Raw genomic sequence first — 23,557 nt, 5'->3', positions numbered from 1 at the left:
TGAACTAAATTTATAGGAATAACTACTACAGATGTCAAGGAGAGCTTTGTCTTGTGCTCCAGTTGATTCTGATGAGAAGCAACCTAAGATCAGGTTAATTAATGCCAAAGAACTTGACACTTGACCACAGCTGAGCTTCTGTACATGATGAAGCCTCATATATGTTCATGTGTGTCAGGGTCTGCAGACAGATTTTGAAACCCCAGCTTTAATTTAAAATTAAGGAACTTAATTTCATTGACATTTTACACACCCTTGCGTGGCTTTATGCAACTTTTCTGTGTTACACGCTCTTTACCAGAGGATGGTTATAATGAAGTGTACTTTATCTCACTGGAGAAATGAGAATCTTGTAAGCTAAAGGTTATTAAAACAAAAGGTGAATTTTGTAAATAACAGAATAAATGGGATCAGAGACCAGACTTTCTATATTAAAGAAATTAGATATATTTAGAGAAAATATGATTAGAATTATAACAAATTTCCTTTTAGTGATGTATTGCTATCATAGTGTTTTATGTCCACATGATAAAAATCTTTATTAATACGGTGATTAATAAAAGCTCAGGGAGCTTTTTCTAATGGCGTATGACGTGGTGATTAAACATTCAGTCTTTGGAGCCAGACTCCCTGGGTTTAAATACAGGACTCTTCACTCACTAGCTGTGTGATCTCGGGGTTATTACTTAGCTTGTCCGTACCACAACTTTTCTATCTGTAAAACGGGCTAATAATAGTAATAATAATATCACCAATGTAGAAAGGTTGTTATGAGGACTCAAAGGTAGTTAATATATGTAAAGCCCTTAGAATAATGCCTGGCACTCAATACATGTTAGCTTTTTCCTGGGGAAGGGCAGGCAATTGAAAATAAGAAAATATTATCTAGGGATATGTGCTGTGAAAAAAATAAAATAGGGTGATGTGATGCGGAAGAAGCATTTAAGCTGAGATCCAAATAGCCAGGAGGTGTAGCTCTGCCCCATCACCCCAGGCAGTGGGCAAGAAGAATGCCCAGTGGCTGGAGTGTGTAGAAGGTGAGATGCCGTCAGAGGGATGGGAACCAGGTCATGCAGGGCCTCGCTGGTCAGGATGAGAGGTTTGGATTTGCAGGTACCTACAGTGATGAGCCACTGGCAGGTTTTAAGCAAGGTCACGATAAAAATGGGTTTCTATCTTTCAAAGGTCACTCTGGCTGTTTGGGGGAGAATTTTGTAGGAGGATGAGGGAGAAAGCAAGGGTGTGGCCGGGAGGCTGTGGCAGTCACGCTGGTGACAGGACGGTGCTTTATGCTTACCTGGAAGGGATGGGGATGGGGAGACTGCGGATTGGAGGCGGTATTTGCAAATACCCCTGTATCATCAAAATGTTTCAGTAATGCTCCCTCCACCCCAGTCATTAGTTTACTTTAAAAGGAATAATACTGCATCTTATAAAACCGTAGTTAATGTTTAGACGCTGTTCATACACCCCAGAGTGAAGTGGTAATTCAGGAATTGCTTGATTTATTAGGTGAATACAGAACCACCCACCTGGAAAATTCAGGCCAGCAATCCATTTTGAGAGCTGAAATGTTTGGTTTGGTTGTTTTCATTGACACATTAATCTGATTATTTCCAGTAGCTCCCCTTCCTTGGCACCGTGCAAACCCCGACTACAGTGCAGTGAAGTGAAGTGCACTGATGAGATTAATTAGGAGGACTGACCCGCATTGTATGTCCTCCTCTTAAAATGTAGGTATTGTGTTTTTATGTCTTTCATGGCCTTTATATACTATATGCTATACACTGCTTTTAAGATGGAGTGAAATGCTGTGCAGGGGCTATTAGATGATCACAAGGGAAGCGTGTGTGGCAACAGCCCTGACGGGAGGAGACCCCTGGGCAAGGGGCTTGGGGGTTCCTTACATCAGGCTTGCTAGCTCATCTCCTGCATTTGAGACAAGGAAAGCTGGGTGAGACACCAGTACTTGTGCTCACTGGGAATGGAGTCAACAACCCCGGACACCTGCCTCCCAGAGGACTGAGAAATGGGGACATGGCTTAAACTGGGAAGAACTTGAGTTGATAAGGGATGAGGGACTTGTTCTAAGCAGAATCTCATAAGCACAAACTAGGGTTAAAGGAGGAATCTTCAAACAGCTGAGACTCTTGTATAGAGTCACTGCTGTAGCCAGTGATCACTCCCTTCTCAAATCCTTTAACCGGGCCTTCAAGAGGGAGTCTTCCCTCCCCCCACCCCCAAACCTTCCATTTGTGGTTCTAGTAATTAGCTTCCAGATCTTACGAAGATATGAGCACTTTTGACATTGCCTGTTTGAAAAGTAACAAAAGTCCTGCTCTCCGTGGACACCAGCGTCCTCTTCTTCCTGCAGTGCCAAGGTGCAGAGGGAGGTGTGTCCTGAAAACTGTTACCACCATTTGTTAGCTTGTTTTAAAGGAAAGGAGAGCAGTAAAATCAGAGTCTGGGGAGCATATTTCTCGGTGACCTGATCCACTTAAAATTTAGTTGATGGATTTATACTGAGTTTTGGAAGCCCAAAGGACCCAAAATAAGGTACGATTCAAAGGGCATCAGCATCTCCTGGGATGGGACATGTAGAATAATTCCAGGGGCTCTGAAAACTTGATGGATTGGAATTCCGGATAACAGGTGGGACATTTCTTTAGCTGTGGAAGCTCATTCTTAACCTTTCTCTCTGGCTTTGTCATTTAGAATAGAGCAGTCAAGGAAGATTGAAACCAAAAGACTCAGTGTAAGGAGGATGCAAAACCAGATTGAGAAACACCAAATAACAGGCCACTGGGGGAAAAAAAATAGGCACTTTTTAAAAGGAATAAAACTTAAAGACAACAGGCTTGAGAAGGAGGGCTGTTTTCTCCCCAGGAGCCAGGTCTGAATCCTGATGGTCAGACTTGCTTCTTCCTCAAACGAGGGGTGGTCTTTTGTGTGTGTGTGTGTGTGTGTGTGTGTGTGTGTGTGTGTGTGTGTTGGTTTTTTTTGCGGTACGCGGGCCTCTCACTGTTGTGGCCTCTCCCGTTGCGGAGCACAGGCTCCGGACGCGCAGGCTCAGCGGCCATGGCTCACGGGCCCAGCCGCTCCGCGGCATGTGGGATCTTCCTGGACCGGGGCACGAACCCGCGTCCCCTGCATCGGCAGGCGGACTCCCAACCACTGCGCCACCAGGGAAGCCCGAGGGGTGGTCTTGATCAGGCTCATGGTCCCTTCCAGTTTTAAGGCTTTGGTCCTGTTCTTTTTTGCTATAACTTTGCAGTATTATGTTGAAAATCACTACAAAAGTGGGCAAGGAGATAGATAACTAGGCCTCTATTTAGGGACCTTGGAAATAGAAAACTGGCGATGTGGTTGTGTTTCAGCCCCTGTGCAGACCTTCCAAGCTAGTATTTGAAGTGTCAGCTTGAAGCCACAGCTTATGCCCTGGGTCCCTGCAGGTGGCTTCGTGGCATTGCCCAGCTCTTTGCCATGTTCCCTGGTGCCTAAATTAAGAGAAAAACTATTTCACCAAAGTGAACCCCACCCAAGGGTCTTCCTGCTAACATTTTAATACAAAGGTAACATTTCAAATGGTAAATAACAGAACTTCCGCTTGGAAGTTGGAGAAAAAAATCTTTCTGAAAGTTTGTAAAAATCGAATAAGCAAGTACCACTTGAGATTATGTAGAAGGCAAATTGGAGCCATTCACACTGAGGTAAAACTCTGCAGTTACTGAAAAATGTGGCAAGTGAGCTCTAACAAATAGAACAAATAGGCAAGTTAGCCTTGAGGGAAACAGGGGATGAATAAAGAGATTTGTACAAACACAACCTGCGGCTTGGGACTGTGGATTCCGGTGGCATCACACTGGGTGTGACAAGGACCATGGCCCAGTGCAGTTTGAGGACGAGGGGCCTCCAGCAGCACGTCAGGCTCAGAGGATGCTGGTCTGAAGGCTGGGTCGGCCAGGAGACGTGGAGATTCGGGCAGGCGCCCCTGAACGTGTGAAGAAAAACTGAAGTCACCACCAGGGAATCGTCCTCGTGGTGGGGAGGCTGGAGCTCTTCTGCTGCTCTAATTCAGCAACTCCCAAGAGGAAACTGAAAAGACCCAGGACGCTCACATCATCGATAACAGTGGCTCTTCTGATGGCAGAAGTTACTTAAGGCCTGCAGAAGAAGAACACCATGTTACAACAGATTAGGTGCAGAGGAAAACGGGAAGGATTATACAATAGCAACTATATCCAAAGGTGATAGTAAAATTAAGTGCATAGCAAAACTCAGTATTAATAATGATAATAATATTTAGATAGTGTTTTAAATATATAGAAAAGACAGACACAGACATCCTCATTTGACCTCACAGCAGCTCATTGGAGTATAGACGTTATTATAGTCCCTGTTTTGCCAGTAGGAGTTTGGGCTTGGGGACATTCAGAGACTTGACCTCTAGGTCACATGGGGAGATGGGGGAGGGAAAGACTCAACCCCACATCTCTGGGCTCCAAGTGTGCTTTCCCCATCATGCGTTGTCATAGGGGTCTCCACATCAGAGCCAGATTTTGCTACAAAACCTGTTGGGTGTCATCCTAAGAGGGATTTTTATCACACTGGTCTTTCCAGGCTATCTTTGGGGGACCTAACGCCAGTAACCCTTCCTAAGTAGCCAGTGTTCATGCTTACAGGTCAGAGAACCCAAAATAAAGTAAAATTCACCAGATTCCTGCCAGAAACAACAGTGGAACTAATCCACCTTCTGATTTTTGTAAACCTGAATTTTATTCTGAGATGAAAAATGTACATGTTAATGAAATCTTAAAACCTGAAAGTATGTATTTTTATGTGTGGGGCAAGGAAACTTAAGCTACTTAAATTATGCATAACAATATATCCTATCCTGCAGGAGTTGGAAAGGTGGATATAAATATTTATATTAATTTCAGACAGGTCAGATCAAAACAATTTGCTGGAAAAGTCGAGAACAAAGAAGAAAGAGAAATAGCTCACATCATATCTCTCATTAAATGTGTGAGCCTAAAGCAAATTTTAACCCCCTTTACTGCTAAATTTAATGACGAAAAACTTTCTTGAAAAGCTAATAGTGTTCCCATTTTCTTTTGGCCTCCTTGCAAACTGTTGTTAACAGTTATACTTTTTTTATTTTGTGGAAGAACTTAATTTTCTAATCGGCATTTTGTATATCGAGGGAAACCTGGTATTTTTCGCACAGTGGATTTATATATTTCATTTTAAAAAAGACTGTAATACTGTTTTTTTAATGAATGGGCACCTTTCTTTAGAGGAACAGCACTTCTAATAGAATTTTAAAGGTACTTTTGGAATTCTCAAGGTTTTGTAATATGTAGCTGAATTCGAATTTTAGAGCTGGAAACCCATAAAGATGACTGAGTCAAGTTCCATCGTTTTACTGACAAAGAATGGGGTGGGAGGGGGCTCCACCATGATCACGCTTCCCATTAGGGACACTGCTGTGACCAGAACCCTCCCCAACCCCGACTGCTAGCCCAAGGCTCTAGAATCCTATTCTCCTGCTACATATCTAATAGACCACTGACATTATTTTGCTATTGCTGCACATGGCCATTGTGATCTGAAGGAAAAAAAAAAGCTATCCCTGAATTATCTCCTTTGCCCCTTTCCTCTTTTCACCCTCGAATTAACTCCTTATGAATAGACCGAGTAGACTCTGCTCCACATCGGTGACAGCACCATCTCTCCTGGCCGGTCATCAGCTGTTTTGGGCCACATCTAGAGCACACTCAGTGGACAGTATTCCCAGGCTGGGGAAAAATAGGGCTCAGGTTTCGGGCAGGCAGAGAACTTCCACTGTTGGAGGAGCTACTGTTGGACTATTAGTTGTGTTTTTGTGTGTTTCTCTCAAGGATATGGAGCTGACCAGGCCCTCTTTTTTTTTTGTCATCGAAACAAGTAGCTCCTCTCAGACACCTTAATACATAATTAGGTGTGTCTGTTTACACTTGGGAGACAGCGGTCTTCATGTCCTAAAGAAGTACAAGGAGTCTGGGAGCAGCCACAAACAGATGTTGAAATTGTCCATTTGCGGCAGGGTTATTACTATAGCACCAGGAATAAACATTGAGGATGAAACCCCTCTGCAGGGGTGGGTGTGTGTGTTGAGAGGGCAATGTTATCGAGCAGAGTAGAAAGTGAAAGGAGGTCCTCTTTTTCTTTTTTTTTTCGATTTGCCTTAGTATTTGTTTATCTCCTACAACAAGGAAAATTTCACTATTTGGCTTTGGCTGTTTGAAGGCTTTTGCCAAATGCTTTACAATCTGTAGGGTTTGATTTGTGTCAAAAAAACCCACTTTGAGAACAAGGTTCTATGTAACTAAGATGTGTTTGTTTTTGTTTAAATCACTCAGAAGAGAAATCATCTCTTGTCCATTGTGAAAAGAGAGGTTTCAATCAAAGGAAAATTCTCCATATTCTAAAATATACAAACAGCTCTTTGAAATGGATGCCAAATCAAACTCTAAAAGGGAGGTTTTTCTTGCAGAAGTTTTGAGTTAATTCCGTGTGCAGGGCCTGAGTGGAAAAACTCAGAATGTCAGAGGAACGAGTTACTGCAACACTGTGTTTGGATTCGGAAGTTACATAAGGAGCATTGTCTCAGGACAGTATGAAGACTTGTACATGGTTTTAGGCTGAATCCTAGCAAGAAAGAAAAAGAAATTCTTTTCAAAGTGAGTCAGTTTTTCAGTTAAATAAAAGGTTGTAGTTTGGTTTCTGATACTACTGGATATAAACCTTCAATGTGAGAAGGCATGCCGGTCATCACTTAAAAAAAAAAAATTCAATCAAGATCATCCCCGTTGTTAAAGAAATACCATCTTTCTCCCTGTCAGGACTTCTCTTAGGATGAAAAGTAGTAGACGCTAAAGGGACAAGTTGAGTGGGGAAAAGGGACAAATTAGGAAATGCAACAATTCCATCCTGGCTCTGCCGCTAATTGGCTGCGTCCTTGAGTTGGTGCCTCCTCTCCTTGACTGAGCTTCCACATCAGTTGGGCTTTTTTGTGAAGGTAAAACCAGATGTATGTAAAAACAGTGACAACCTAAAAAGCAATGTACACATTTGCAACATGATTTTTTAATTGAACTATTATTTTTGAGAGTCAGTGTCGACGTGGGACAGGACAGTTTGCTTGGGACTGAAAAAGCCAGAACAAATTTTTGCTCTTAGTATAAGGGAGCAAACCCAGGGGACAGGTTAGAACGAGAGATGCACCCCAGAACCGGTGGGCAGAGCAGTGCTGTGGGTCTGGGACTAAACTGAGCCCTTTCGGTGCAAGTAAACCACAGGGGTAGTAGGTCAGGAAAAGCCGTCGGTTGCAGATGGACAGGCAGAAATCAGAAGGCACAGGCAAAATGCGGTTAGAGGCAAGGCTTTAGGTCAAACCTGGCATCACCATCTCTTTCTCCTCTCACACACATTTAAAAACTTCCCGAATGTCACTCTGAGAGGAGCTACAGTGCGTTTGAAGATATGGAGGACAGAGTTGTCGTTCTCGAGGAATTTACAGGCTGGTAGAAGTGGTGAGGTGATTGTAGGTCCTCTGCATGTGCACGCCTGCCTAGAAGAGAAATATAAGTGAAGAACGAGGTGCAGAGGAAGGAGGGGTCACTCTGGGCTAAAGCAAGAACACGAGAAGACTCTTGGAAGGGGAAGGGGGGAATTGTGAGGTAGATTTTACAGGCTGCTTAGAATTTCAAGGGATTGAGATAGAGTGGAGGTGGGGGCACTGAGGGCTGAGGGGAATAGCGTAAACCCAGCGCCTGAAGGAGGGAAAATGGAAGGTGGACAGGACAGAACACGGACAGGCGTCCAGTGTGAATGGATTGTAGAGCTCCCGAAGAAGGAGAGTGAGAAACGAAACTGGAAAGGGAAGTTGGGACAGGATTGTTACTCCAGCAAATGTTTACTGTGTACCTGATAGAAAGATCTAGAAACATACACATAAACCCGAGTAAAAAGAGTGACGTGAAGTCACAGAACAGGTAGGAAAGCTTGAGGAACCAGCAAGTTGGATGTGACGAGGATTGATAAGCCATCTGGGCAGCAGATACAACACACGCACAAGTGGACCTTGGATCTAAGGCTACCTTCTGTCACAACCAGGAAGCCTCTTACATGGTCTCCCTGGGACAGGAACCCCTCCCAGGCCATGGGCAGAGGGAGCCGGTAAGTGGATGCATCTGACTGGAGAGGGAGAGAGGGCACGGGTAAGGACAGGTCCCGGCAGGACACAGCTTGAGGCTGAAGCCTGTGGCTTTGATCCCAGATTACCGTGGGTCATATCAGGCCTGGGAGAGCTGTAGCTTGTGGAGCTGACTTCGAGCCTGAACCAGAGCACTTCGGTCATCTGGTTCACATTCTGGGTCTTGGGGCATCGGGTGGTTTGAGACACAGGCGTTAAGGTTCAGGATGGCTTCAGGGCTGTGGGACCACACCAGGGCGCTAAGCCCTTTGAAGGGAATTTTATTGGAAAAAAACGGTGCCCCGAGCTTGTCACATTTTGAGCGATGCTACCTCCAAGGCAGCTGCTGCCTGGAGCCTTCCTGGGTCAGCGCTAGAGTCAGTCACAGGGAGAGTCTGAAATTGCATCGGTGCTGGATTTAGTCTATCTGTTCCTACTTTAAGAAGGGGAGAATCGAGCTGGATCTGAAAACAGTCTGCGCATTTAGGGGATGGTGGAATGTGGTTGCTATGGTGATTATTTGCTCTCCTAGCCTCCTTTTCCCACTGCAAGAGGCTTTTTTTTTTTTTTTTTTTTTTTTAACAGAAGAGTTTGGTTGGGCCTGGAGCTGGGTGTGTGGAGTGAATCAGGAGTTTCAGGATTCTAATTCTCAGCTCACGTCTTTCCTAGCTTGGACCCAATTTTTAAATTTTCCTTCATCTCTGGCTCTACTAATTCAAATAATACCGTATGAAGGAATACCCTTTCGAGATGGAGATGTTTATTATTTGCCGTGTACTTTTGCCCATTCTCACTTACAAGAGTCTTACCCAATGAGAGAACCTGGGGAATAAATAAAGTGACTTGCTTACGATCACTCAGAACATCAACAGTAAGGACCATATGAGAATTCTGGGGCTGAGTCAAGCACGGAAAATAGGTGGCAGGAATCAGCCCCCCTACCCCACCCCATTCCGCATCCCATCCCCACCTCCATCCCCAGGCCTGTCACTGACAATTGATCAGAACCCTTTCCATCATTGCCATCCAGGTAGGCATGGCCACCAGTATGTTAGAACTCGCATGAAAGTGACACAGAATCCCTGAACCGTGGAGGGGACTGTGGCAGCTGAGCCCCCTAGGTCTGGGGCCAGGTCCCAGGCCACCATTTACTGGTCTGTAACCTTGAGGAAATCACTTTGCTTCTTGGGGTTTCAGTTTGTCATCCATAATGTGGGGTCAGTGATAACTGTCTCCCTCCCAGGGCTGGGGTGAGGATTTAATGTGAGTAGACTCACCGTAATGTGAGTTGACATCTCCCATGGAGTACAGATCCTCTGCAGGTGGGAACCTTCGAATCTCTTTCCCCGTAGTAAAACCTGTGACACCATGGGATGCTGTGACTACAAAACCACTTGGAGGATTCCTATGCTTGGAGCAAAGACTGATCTGTTAAGCACCAGCCAGTGCTGGTACCCAGCGCATCCTCAGGGCGCTCCTAAACAACGTACCAAGCTTGAAAGACTTTCCTACTGGAGCACCCCAAAGGGCAGAGGGAACTCGGCTCCTTCCCCACTCTGCACCCCCCAATCTGCTGACGTGACCCAAAACAACCCCAGCTCTTGCCTGGAGAGCATTTTCTTGTCTCCTGTTATACCTTAAAATTAACGTGAATTTTCCTCCACAGTGTATCTGCTTTGGTTTTAATATAAAAAGAACGTCTTAACTTACTAATATCAGTTCAATGTCCCTTTTTAAAGTCCCTCCCCCATTTGTTCCCTTCTTGTATTTCATGCCTTCCTATCAGCTGAGCTTGATTGTCTAATATATAACATCTCAACCAGTTCATAAATTTCTGCTTTTAATATAGTCTGAGTTACCATTAGCACAGGCCACAGGAAAATACCAGGCTGTCCCTTCTGCATTCAGGCTTTTTGGAAAGATTTACTTAGGAGCAATTTATCATTTAGTTGCAATTTTTAAAATAATCTTAATTGGCCACATATGTTATCGAATAAAAGCCGGTCTCCTAGCCTCTGCCTCTGTCCGCGTGGCCCCACCCCACACGTGCGCATGCGCACTGCATGTTGCCAGGATGTCAGAAAATTATGCCACCCGAGGCAGATGCCGTCACAGGAAAGCCTCCCCCTGATTTAAGACAAGATTACTGATATTGAAGCTGTTATTTTTAGGAGGGAAAGGCTGTTGCTTCTAAACCTCTGTCCCTCTTTTTCCTAGTTCCTCCTGTCTTAATTGTGGCTCTGTGTTTTGGTAGCCATAAGTCATTAGTGGTTTTTAATTTCTCTGAAACTGAAATAAGGTCTGAAAGGGTGGATTTGTCCCTTTTTCCTCCTTTTCTTCCTTCTTTTTTTTTTTTCTGGCTAATCGGAGGAACGCAACCACATCTGAAGCCACTTGGCTCATTATGAATTTCATGGAAACTGATTCTCTGAAAGTGTTTCCATATGTGTGTTCCCCATATATCCCATCCTCTCTAAATGGGAGCACAGACGTGTGCATGGGCTGGAAATGGCTTCAGGATGTGACAGAGCAGTCATATGACCACCGCGGCACTGTGGGTGGCCCCTTCTGAAAGACACGGTGTCCTGGGTGCTGGCCTCCTTCCTGTGGCGGATCTGGTTTCAAAGACTATCCACCCTTCCTAGCCTTTAAAAAGTTCTTAATCAAGGCCTAGCAAGAAGATCTCTCTCGTTTTTCCTCCGTTTCTCTCCCCCCTTCACCCTTTGGTTTCTTCCTTCTCTCTTACCCTCCCTCCCCATGCACACACGGACACACACACACACACACACACACACACGCACTGCACATCTATGGCCTCCCTCCTTCTCACCGAGAGGAAATGTATTATTCCATCCATATCCTCAAAATTTGGGTGGGTTTAAGGGATGGTTGAAGTTTCTGAAAATTGCCAGGTTGTGCGTTTTTGGCTTTATTTTTATTTTTATTTTTCCTTTTTCTCTCTCTTTCCTTCAGCATAGCATACTTTCTTAGCCTTGGGATCAGCTGGTCTTTCAGAATTTGTGAGGGTGCAGTGGAAAAGTACAATTCATTACAACACGGAAAATAAATATTTATACTGGATAGTTGAGGCACTTTTCCTCTCTTTTGCAAAACTATGGAGCTTGCTGGTCTGACCTCTCATTATCTTCAAAAAATCGATTTCAGATTCTCGTTTTGCTGCTTTCTTCTCCATCAACGTGATCCATTACATTTCTCCCACGGGGGGTATATTTTTCCACCCATTGTCTAATGAAATTAAAAGTAAAACTAATTTAGTGATTGATACTTGATTATTTTAGTGTGAGGGGACAAATTCAGGGAAAGTAAGAAAACCGACGTAAAAAATCTCTTAAAACCTCAATGTGGAAAATGCAAAGTAATGTTCTGCGTAGAGTCGAAAGTTGATTTTTAGGTAATGTTTACATAGCATTTCTGCTTCTGTCATGTTGCTTGCTTGGGTCTATGCTAGTAACTGATTCGTTTAGTAGATGTTTTGGAAGTACTCGTCTGTTTTCAGTACCATACCGTGAACTAGATAGCGGAGCTGCTTTTTTTTTTTTTTTTTGGCTGCACAGTGTGTGGGGTCTTAGTTCCCTGACCAGGGATCGAACCCGTGCCCCCTACAGTAAAAGTGAGGAGTCTTAACCACTGGACCGCCAGGGAAGCCCCTGCCAGGTAGGATCTCAAAGAAGGATACATGGTTCTTCTTCTTCATTTGCTTTCCCTTTAGCTGGAAAATAAAAATGCTTCTCTAAAACCAGTGATGATACTTTAAAATGAATGGAGTGGTAAAATTTACATCTGTAAACGTTCCAGATGTATAGGGTAAAGAAAAGGTGATAGGGATTTGTAAACCTGGGAAGTCCTTGTGTAGTGGTGAGCTTTGAAGGCAGTGCTTACGTACCCGGGTCTGGCAGAGAAAAGAGAGGTGGCCGTGAGTCTCGGGATGAGCAAAGCTGTAGTGAGGGTTCTGAGTACATGCCCCGCCACAAAGAGGAAGGATCATACCGAGCAGTAGTGGGACGTGACCATGGAAGAGTAGAACAGAGGGCTCTGACTATGCCAATATCCTCACCCTTATTTTCCACACCCCCTTTGCAGAGCTGCTCAGTCACGCCTGGTGAAGGGTGGCTGTGACCTGTGCTGGGTCGGGATGACACCCTGTGGTTTCAAGGCTCTGCCCCTGTGTGGCCTGAAAAGGTGGAAGATTTTCCCCTTCTGTGTGTGTTTTCATAGAATGCAGATCTCTGGAAACTCAAGGCCGAAGCTCTACGTTTCCCCACTGGCACGCACTGTCAGGGATGCAGACAGGGAGTAGCACACTCGGGCCTGAGACAGGAGGACCACGTTTTCATCTCGGGATGTCATGCAGATCCACGTGTCTCCAGGCTGCCATCTCGTCATCTATAAACGTCATCCACAATTCTGGATGATGCTGACATACTGGCTCTATATACTACCTAGAAATTCAGACAGGAAGCAAGCTTTCCAGCCCACTCCAAATAAACCATGTGACCTTAGTGGCAACAGTTACCTTGGGGTCCAGAGGGAGAGGAGCGTGCTGACTCGCCTTCCCGCAGGCTGTAGCTTTCTGGCCTGGCTGTACCTTTCTGGCCTGGCTGTCTTTCTCCTTCCTCTCTTCTCCCCGTGGCTCCCCAGTGTAGACTTACACACAGATACGGGCTCTCAGGATATTGGGAACAGCACGGTGGCAAAACAGAGGAATCCGTTCACTAGTGGCAGCTGCCATTTGCGGGCCCCTGTCTGAAACGTGAGGTCAACTGATGTAACAATGCTTGGGGAGAGCTTTGAACACCCTTTAAAGAGAGCTTTAGGAGGTTTTATAGGTATGGAATCATATTTGAGTTACATTTTAGGTTTGATGTCAGCATTTCTTAATGTTTATTATAATATCTATTTTCTTGATGCGTCAAAAATGTACCAGCTGTTGTGCGGAGTTCCTGATCCCCCAACTAATTTACTTATTTGTTGATTTATCCATCCATTCATACACTTATATTAAAAAAAAATTTAAGCTCTTATAATATAGACAGTTCTGAGGGATATGAGAGGAAAATAAATCATCTTTACCATCCAAAGCTTACTTTGTAGTTGGAGAGCACAGGCTACAAAACAGCTAATAATTCAGTAAAGTAGTGGCTGAGGGCCCGAAAGAATGACATGGAAAATAAATGCTATTTCGAACAGGAGTGAAATAGGAAATTATATAATAGAGCAGTTGGGAAGGTGGCAGCCAAAATGTAGAAGGGGAAGAAGATTCTTAGAGGAGAGTGGCTCTGTGGAGGTCTCGTGTATCATATGTTCCAATAGAAAGGATGCTGCGAGGGGGTTAATAAAAAGTACCCAGACGTTGTTATTTGAGATTTAGCGTGGCGACAACTCCTACCATTTGGAAGGCCTCGATGAAGCTTTGAAGTTAACGCCTCATTGCCGAGAAGTATGATGGCTTTTCATTCTGTATATTTTTGCCCTTGCATTAAAAAAGGGCAGAGGACTCTGCATTTGCCCATCTGTGTTCCACCTGGATTCAAGGCCCCTTGTCCTTTTCTCCGCCCCGACCTGCCCTCCTTGGCTGGGGCGTGTAAATTCCACTGCTGAGAGGGGGTGATACATGGGTACGATGTTTCCTAGCTGTCAGCCCCGAATGGCAAGTACCCCGGTCTGCTATTCTTTTCAAACTCCTATTTCCATTCTTTTGAGAGCTCTCCTGGCCCATTTTCAACCAACCATAACGTCTTGAGGGTCTACTGAATAAGAAAATGCATGTGAAAGTACTTGGTAAAGGCCTAGAAACATCAAGTATCATTGTTATTAAGCCCCAAAGGGGAAGACGAACAGGGATTAGACTATCACTGCCCTCCGCAGCTCACTCTAGTTAAGAGTCAAGTATGACCCAAGATAACTCTCCTTAGCCATCGGCGTGTGGCAGGCGCTGAGTGGAGGCTTGCAGCCTGCAAGAATAAAAGATCAGAGCTTCTCTTTTATTCTCCCTTGTCTTGGTTTCACTCCTTTCCCCTACACTTTCCACTTGCTTGGGAGGCCCAAGAGACCTGGTTGGGTGAAGGGAGGCCATTTCGTTTTTCCCCATAGACTTTGGCGGATAGGAGCAAGAAATTTTTACTTCTTTTTTTTTTTTTTTATGCGGTACGCGGGCCTCTCACTGCTGTGGCCTCTCCCGTTGCGGAGCACAGGCTCCGGACGCGCAGGCTCAGCGGCCATGGCTCACGGACCCAGCCGCTCCGCGGCATGTGGGATCTTCCCGGACCGGGGCACGAACCCACGTCCCCTGCATCGGCAGGCGGACTCTCAACCACTGCGCCACCAGGGAAGCCCAGAAATTTCTACTATTAACGTTGATTTTATTTTTATTTGAGCTTCACGGGCATTTTATCAATATATTCTTCGCCAGGTACACTGGGTTGTGAAAAACTGCTGCTGCTGCCGTTTCAGTGAGCAAGGCTCTTGCAGCTCTATTTATGATAACGACATAAATCTGCAGCTGTCTGACTGGCTAAGGGTGCTGCGAGCAGTTGTGGAATGAAATGCATCTGTAGGGAACCAGCAGGTCCTAAGGGAATCAAGCCCTTGACCTTGGTCTCATTCACATTATGCCAGGAACAACTGAATTAGTTGCTCACTGTTGAGCAGATTAGATCAACAAGTCCCGAAAGAGTTTTCAAATAGTGTCCCAAGAACAGTAGCTCTCATTGGGCAACACATGGGCACCAGAAGAACCTACTTAAATATTTCTAGGCAAATTTATTTCGGCAGATAGGCTCGTAAGACAGCAAATGTATATCTGTGGTTGTGTCCACCGAATTCCTTAAGGGTGACTAAGACTGCAGAGTGGTTAGAGGTCGAAGAGGTCTTGTCTAGCTGTGGTTCTGCCTCTCTGGCGCTTTGTGATTTTTGTAGAGCACATGGCTCCCTTCTCCGCTTAGCTTCCCTATTTGTCAGCGGGTTAGATTAGGATCATCTAAACAGTCAACGAGGGGTTTGGATTTTTTTTTCACCAGAGTACCCCAGACTAGCAGAGGAGGATAAATGGGTACCTTAGGGAATCTGGGGGCATAGTTTAAAGCTTCACAAGTGCAAAATTTTGTTGAAGTCATTTTTTGTTTGTCTGAAAATTCACCCAAGTGTTGCATTCTACTCCATATCATGTCCATGTTTACTGTACAGCATACGCTTGTCTCCATGCTGGGTAAAACAAGCCTATCAGGAAGATTCACCATGTTTATCTTGGGCTTCAAGTAACTCCTGGCAGTGCTGGCTTTATTTAATCGGTAGGTTGTAATCTGGAGTTTTAAACTGGCTCTAAGGCTACAAGGCAAATCACTGGGGCCGTTACTGAGCTTCGGCTTTACATTTCTAAAATTAGATTGGGGTAAGAGTACTTTTAGAACTCTCCAGGCTTTCATCCTGATCCTTTTAGTAAGTAGATATTATATTTTCTTTACTTTAGTTGATATAATATCCAGGTCTATAGATAGTTTGTAGCTGTACGTAATGTGGCTGGTGACATGGGTATGAATAGTTTAGGACACAAGGTCGAAATAACCTGAGAAGATGGTCTAAAAGAAAAACTGAGTTCTTGTACAGAACGGAGATTAGAAGTACACGTACAACCCCATTCAATGAAAGAAAATTTAGTTATATCCTTTGCTTCTGTAATAATTATTATAAATAATCAAAGGTTAGGAAGGGGTTTAAGTTCTTTCTTTTTAAGTTTAGAATTCCTTCCATCTCCCCATCATTGATGATTATATAAGAGCTCTCACATGATACGGCAGCAAGTTAAAATTTCTTCCTACAGAACACATTGCAGTGTAACACGAAATCACTAAGTTCTAGAAAATTTTATTTTTTGTAACATAAAAATTACCATATCATCCCTTTAAAGTCCTCATGAGCTCTCTTTGCCCAGAAGGAGTTAATCCTCAAGACATGACAGTCTCAAATGACTAGAAGTCATTGGTCAGAGTTCTGTAAAGCCAGCGGAAGTTTGTTGCATTATTTTCTATAAACCACAGCCAGAGCTCATTACTTGAAAAATGAACGTCCATTTGCATTAGCTGGCATTTAGAAGCCAAAAAGGTAGAGTGATCCTGGCATGTGATGGATAATAAAAACATCAGACAAATGTATCAGGTAAAATCGAGAAGTTGGGGGTGGGAGGTGGAGAGAGAAATTCAAAACCACACTGGAGTTTACTGGCAGGGTCCCCACATAAAGGGTTTTAATGAGGCTTCTGCCTCAAAATCAGGGAAACCACCTGGAATTTTCATTATGGCGACAGTATATTTTAAGTATAAATACCCACGAGAAGCATTTTTTACGTCGCTGAGCCTACCTGTGTGAACTCTGTGCTCCCGTTGGGGGCAAACGCTGGTGTTGTAAGGGTGCCGTCTTTCCATTTGAAATTGCTCACATTGTTCAGGCACTACAGAAGCACAGGGCAGGGAGATGGCAGGTCTCATCTGGCCCCGTTGGCGATTCTGTCCTAATCACTTCTTGTACCTTTTCACACCTGAGCTTGTCAGAATTTCCTATTTGGGTGGGGTTAGGGAGAGGCCAGCGGAGGATGGAAGAATTTATAAAAAGCAGAGAGTAACTGCCCAGACGGTGCTAGTTTTGGTTTGTCATCTTGAAAGTGTTTGCTTCTGGTGTTAGAAGCTGCTCACCAGCTTTTTACTCTCTGCTTATGGGCCTGTGGATTCTGGGAAGGTACTGTGAGGGGTGGGATCTTCTCTGCCTCCCCTTCCCCACCCCCAAGGCCGTTGCTTCTCTTCCTGTCTTGGGATTCACGGTGATAGAACGTTAGAGCCGGAAGGGAACTTAGAGCTCATCCCCTCATTTTACAGGTGATGACACTGCCACCTCTGACTTCTGCCTCTGGCCTTCCACTCTCAGTAAGAAGAGCCAGGCAGGTGAGACTTTTCACAATTGCTGGGCAGGGCTGGGTGGGGCTGTCTGATTGGGACTGTCCGATGAGTGAGAAACACCTTGTTAACGATATATTGCTTTGAGGTAGTCACTTCTTGCTATCAGTGCACATCACGGCACTTGCCCCGAGCATTTTATAAAGAACACAGGCAGTGTGCATTTTAACAAAAATGAACAACTCTCGATCAGCACCTTGAAAGAAAAATATTGGGATGATTCGTTTAATAAATATTGTAGTATCCAAGAACGTGGCTAAGAAAATGAAAGCTGAAGAAGTACCTGCTCACTAAGACCTTCAAGAATTACTGAGTGCTTTCCCTTACAGATAAAAGCGGTAGGAAAAGCAAATGTATGAGATCCAAAGGATTGGAAGATTTTAGGTGTGAACAAAATCTTAAGAACACTGGTATTATAAAACGGCTTGTCACAGTTCTGTCAGTGTTAGAAATTCATAACCCTGTCTTTAAAGATCACAACTATAAGTTTTTGGCATTTCCGAAAACTGATTTCCACATGAAGTAGTTTCTAACTGTGGTTTCATAAGTTAAGTGCCAGAAATATCTATTAAGGAGGCGCCCTGTTAGCTTTAGAAGTTAAAGGACTTTACATTTTCGAGGAAAACTGTCTTTGCTTCAGGTTCCCAGTTCAAACTGGCCTGAAGCTAATTCTGTAGGATGTGGTACAGGGGTCCGGAGGGTGGATGGTGAGGTACCCTCCTGCTTTATCTCCTCTACCAGCGAGCCTTTCCCCAAAGCTGCTGTTGGCACGTGGCCTTAATCAGGTCCTACTTCTCCCATCAAGACTTGAAATGAAGTGATTCCTAGGTACCAAGCCTTCCCCCCACCCACTTTCAAAACCTGCTAGTTTATGACCCTTGGGAGAATTTCTAAGGGTCAGACACCCCCTATACACCCCCAGATAAGTAAGATAGTTCCAGAAAACATTGAAATCTAGTTTGATTTTTTTTTTGAAATCTGTTACCAAGATGAGGAATAAAACAGGATTTCACATTATTTTAAGAGTTGAAGTGTTAGGCCCATGCTAGGGTATCTTTTTGACGTTCCTTCATTGACAAGGGGCCCTGCTAAGAGTACCAAAAACAAAACGGATCACTTTGGAAATTCTTTACATTGGGTTGAGGAAAAGAAACGTGTCCGACTTAGTAAAAAGGTCACTTTCAAATATCTGAGGTACAACAAGGAACAAAAAGAGAGGGGAAAAAAAATCAATGAGGATTCAGTCTTAAAGTCTGGTGAGTGAATCTGTCTGATCAGAGTGTTGGGTTGGTTTACACACAAGACCTAGCACACATTTGGGCTTTTAAAGCCCTTTGGGATTCTCTGGGGGTGAAGAACTTGAGGCTCAATGCTGCTAAGACTGTAAAGTGAAAAACAAACAAACAGAAAAGCCCCAGAAGTCTGTGTAGTGACCGGTGCATTTGAAAGTCTGTTTGTGGCTTGCTGTTCCTTTGGGGGAAAGCTGAAGTTTTCTTTCTTTTCTTGTAAAAAAAATAAATTCTTTCGTGATTTTAACTGCTATTTACAGATGTTTCCCCCCCCCCATCTTCTGTTGTAATTTTTAGGTGCTTCAGAACTGGGCCCTTTTTCAGACCCCAGGCAGTTCTCAAGCATTTCATCCCTCACTGAGAGCCGCTTCTCCAACCCACGAATGCACTATCCAGCCACCTTTACTTATACCCCGCCAGTCACCTCAGGCATGTCCCTCGGTATGTCCGCCACCACTCACTACCACACCTACCTGCCACCACCCTACCCCGGCTCCTCCCAAAGCCAGAGCGGACCCTTCCAGACCAGCAGCACTCCATATCTCTACTATGGCACCTCGTCAGGATCCTATCAGTTCCCCATGGTGCCCGGGGGAGACCGGTCTCCTTCCAGAATGCTACCGCCGTGCACCACCACCTCGAACGGCAGCGCGCTCTTAAACGCAAACCTGCCTAACCAGAACGATGGCGTTGACGCCGACGGAAGCCACAGCAGTTCCCCCACCGTTTTGAATTCTAGTGGCAGAATGGATGAATCTGTTTGGCGGCCCTATTGAAACTTCCTCAGCAGTGGCCCAGCGGTCTCTGGGAGCCACATCCCAAATGTATCAACATATACATATATAGAGAGTGCATATATATGTATATCAACTAGCCTATCTACAAAGTGCCTATTTTTTAGAAGGTTTTTTTTTTTTTTTGTCTTGGCATTCACTCACTCTGTCATGATCTTGCAACCCTCAGAGGGTGGCTCTTGAGAAGCAAGAGGCCCAAGAGAGACAATCCTTATCAGGTTTCAGATCATTCTCTCTTTAAACATGTACCTTTGCGAGCAAACAAAGGGAAAAGAGGTACTTTTGTTGCTGTTGTCATTTGGTCTGTTATCCTCAGTAACCTGTTCAGATGCCAGTTCAGAGAGGTGGACTCCAAGTTCAGGAGGAAAAGCAAAGACGCTTGTCCCCTGTGCTTTGAAACCACACACCCTCACGGTGCCGCTGTGTGTGGACCCGTGCCCTCGGCAGACCCACTTACACAGCCGGTCCAGGTGCCCACGGAGGGAAGAGGGGCAGAAAGAATGCTTCCGTTCCCTTGCCATCCATTCAGAGTAACTGTTCCAAACTTTGGCTTTCACACTTTCTGCAAGTACTCATTTGAACTGTTTGGTTCAGTTGTTTTTATTTTAATTTTTTCCTACGTTAAGAAAGTGACTTCAAAAAGTACCCATCAGGATAGATTATTTTATTTTACCTTTTTATACTTTTTTTTCCTTTTCCCATTTAACCAAAAAGAAATCCGATCCCGAACTGCCCCCTTCCCACCTAACCCCTTCTTCTTTTATGCAAAACTGAAAATGGCAATACCTTATTATAGCCATAATGGTAGAGATAGTGTTTGCGTTTGGCTGTGTGTTATTTGTCTTCTTTTTTTTTTTAAATTATGAATATGTGTAAAATCTGAGGTAACTTGCTAACGTGAATGGTCATATAACTTTAAAGATATATTTATAATTATTTAATGACATTTGGACCCTTGAAACATTTCTTAGTGTATTGATATGTTGACTTCGGTCTCTAAAAGTGCTCTTTATTAAATAACAAATTCCTTCAGTGGGCTAGAGCCATATCTGAAATATTGCTAAGCAATTTCAGTTCATCCAGACACAATGTGATTTTTAAAAGTACTTCCATCTCCAAATATTTTAGATGTAGCTTGTTTTTGTGATGTATGAAGGAAATGTTATGTTAGTTCTTTTCCGATCTTTGATTGCCTCTAACACAGCTTTGCCTTTTAAAAAGCAATAATCAGAGATTTAAAAAGCAACCCTTAGTCCTTTATCACTTATGTTGCTCATTGTCAGCATAAAATGCTGGAGTGATGTGGCTTCCTAATTTCTTTGAAATAATGATGACTCTTGTCATATGAAAAAGACAAGCACAAGTGAATCCTTGAACTGCAGAACAATGTTCTGTGGTTTCAGAGTTAAAGCAAAACTCGACATCACCAGTGAAGACGTAGTCAGCTTAAAGCCACACATGTGGCTGGAGGATCAGTCGTGATACACACACGGTACAGGAAAGCAGAACTGCTCCAGGGAGTGTTACCCAAAACGCCTTACCAAACAGTAAGTCAGGGGAACCCAAATCTGCCTTAGCCCGGGGCCCACCGGCAGCTTCCCACAGAATTTGCATTTAAAGGAGCAGAGTTAAGTCCTTGTCTTCTGGGAGCAGGGTCGTCTGAAGGAGCAGGCAAGTTCCAGCAGGCAGCTGATCTGAGAACACACAGGCAGTGGGGACCCATAATACAGCCTCTGATATTCATATTTCTCACCATGGGGGGGCGAAGGGAAGGCAAAGCTAGGTGGAATTTGGTGTCTACTACTGCGTATGAATTTGAGCCGAAGCCCTCCTGTCGGATGCACTTTGACCACTCCTGGCGGCCACGTGGCAGATTCTCAAGTGTGGATCCTTGATCCAAGCCAGGACCACTTCAGGACACCACCAGGCAGATCCCCACCCACCTCCCCCACAGGTCAGGGCCCTTTCATTTAAAGCTTGTGCCCGCCCCCAGGCAGAAACTTTAGAGACTTGCCTCCAGCCCCAGAGGCCCCTTGCTCCCGGGTCATCGTCCAGCCCACCTCATAGAGCACCAAGCATCTTGGGGACGGCTCGTGGGGCATGGGACCTGTGCTCCTCGCCTGGGAATTCACCCTGACTCCTCCTAATAAAGATCGAGGGGAAAACCAAGCCCAACCAAAACAAAACACTTTGCCTTCTAAAGGTTGTATACCAAGTATGCTTAGATAAATAAGCCACTTTCCTATTACTGAAGATGGAAGTAGTAATTGATACTATTTATTATTTGTGTGTGGTAGCTTGAAGCAAGCCACTGTCCATTTATTTGTAAGTGTAAAATATGTGTGTTTGTTTCAGTAGCACTTAAAAAAGCCAGTGTCTGGTTACACATTTCAATCTTAATTAATTGACAGAAAAATGTTACTGCCAGTGCCAGCTGTACCCTATTTAATAAAAAAGGTACTATATCTGTACATTCCTTTTTAATGTTGAAAGGGCTTTCTTAAGTTTACAGTACACATACTAAGTGACTTGAGGGATGCTTTTGTGTTGAAATGTTAGTATAGTGGCTGCAGGCAGCAACCCAGAAACACTTTAAAAGTTTTCTTTTTTTTTCTTGGGAAAAATTCAAGCACTTCTTCCTTCTCCCCTCACTCAAACCATTCTCATGGGATAATTTACATTTCTTAGATCAAATTCAGCCCTTTTTTAGCCCGGGGGTTTAAATTTTTCTATCTTTTTTTTTTTTTTTTCTTTTTAAACCAAATCCTTAATTTGCACTGGGTCACGTGTATGATTTGTGATTTCAAGACCAAAGCAAAGCCTTACTGCTACTGTGGAACCATGAACTAGCCAGCACTCTACTTCCTTCAGATTATAAAGGCATGGTTTACAGCGTGACCAATACAGCCACTTTTTTAACCTGTTCTAAACTATGTCAGAGTTCCAGAACAGGTACCGAAGCTTTAGTTTTTTGTTTTTTTTTTTTTTTTGTGAAATGACATCCAGGTTGGAACTGAAAGACTCAACAGATCAGCTGTGGTTCGCTCTTCAGGCCGTCTTACCCCCACCAGGGCCTTTTAAAAGTGAGCAGAGAACTGTACACCATTGGGGCCCATCCATTGCAGATTCAGAGGGGAAGAGATGTATGTGCTGGCTGAAAGAGTTCCCTCCATTCCCAGGAAAGGGACTGACTCAGAGTCTAGGTGATTGCATGGAAACACAAAGCATTAGCAAAAACAAGAATTATACCTATGACATTCGAAAGAACCATAATAAATAAAATAAATAAAAGACGACTCTTCCAAACCTTGAATTTGTTGTTCTTAAAAAGATAACACATTTGAAACATATTTTCTATGTGAGAATTTTTTAGATGTTTGTTTACTTCATGTTTACAAATAACTGTTTGCTTCTTCATGCAGTACTTTGAAATATATCAGCCAAAACCATAACTTACAATAATTTCTTAGGTATTTTGAATAAAATTCCATTTTTTTTGGATATGCTTTACCATTCTTAGATTTCTGTGGAACAAAAGTATTTGTAGCATTTTGTGTAAATACAAGCTTTTCATTTTTATTTTTTTCCAGTCGCTGTTGCCCAAGATTTGCTTTCCGTGCACATATTGTACAAATTCTGCTTTGTGCCACAGGTCATGATTGTGGATGAGTTTACTCTTAACTTCAAAGGGACTATTTGTATTGTATGTTGCAACTGTAAATTGAATTATTTGGCATTTTTTCCATGATTGTAATATTAATTTGAAGTTTGAATTTAATTTTCAATAAAATGGCTTTTTTGGTTTTGTTATGTGTGTACACTGGGTCTTTTCTCATCCGCGGTTTCTTCTCTAGTCTGACACCTACTCCTGCGTACACCTGGGCACTTATTGGTCGTAGGACTTGCCAGGGCTGGATGAGAGCAGAGATCCTATATTACTGGTGAGAGGAAAACCATCTTGGTAAGCGCTGGGTTCTTGTTTTGGCCTACCCCGAGAGAGGGGTGGGTGAAGAATCTAGCAGTGCGCTCACTTCCTTATCAGCCTGTTGTCTGAAGGAAGGAGTGCTCACCCCATCCTTGGGTAAAGCCCCTTATTGCAACCAGGGGGACGAGTCAGGGTAGAAAGACAGCAGCCTCGATGGTTCCATGATGCTAATCTCTGGGCACATGAATGGGGCCAACAAGTGAACCCTTGACTGTAGTCACAAGAGCTCAGGCAGCCCAGCCGTAGGGGGTAGTCTGTTTGCCTTCTGACATCTCTTTTGGGTTCTTAAA

The 23,557-nt window shown here is 43.9% G+C and overlaps 1 protein-coding gene across 3 annotated transcripts in view; it reads left to right on the top strand.

The window, feature by feature from the left end:
- Nucleotides 1–23,159, top strand: part of RUNX2 (RUNX family transcription factor 2) — a 127,426-nt gene extending 104,267 nt beyond the window's left edge. The window contains exons 5-6 of one of the 3 annotated variants that reach the window (XM_029243530.1): nucleotides 17,122–17,187; nucleotides 18,786–23,159. In XM_029243530.1, coding sequence (XP_029099363.1) covers nucleotides 17,122–17,187; nucleotides 18,786–19,264 — 545 coding nt within the window. In that variant the 3' untranslated portion in view covers nucleotides 19,265–23,159. The remainder of the gene's footprint in view (nucleotides 1–17,121; nucleotides 17,188–18,785) is intronic. The other 2 variants (XM_029243528.1, XM_029243529.1) reach the window with 2 other exon arrangements.
- The last annotated feature ends 398 nt before the right edge of the window (nucleotides 23,160–23,557 follow it).

The sequence above is a fragment of the Monodon monoceros genome, unplaced genomic scaffold, assembly GCF_005190385.1.
Source record: "Monodon monoceros isolate NGI ecotype Baffin Bay Population unplaced genomic scaffold, NGI_Narwhal_1 Super_Scaffold_3, whole genome shotgun sequence".
Taxonomy (NCBI): domain Eukaryota; kingdom Metazoa; phylum Chordata; class Mammalia; order Artiodactyla; family Monodontidae; genus Monodon; species Monodon monoceros.
Note: the sequence above shows the minus strand (reverse complement) of the source record. Positions and strands in the feature narration are given on the sequence as shown.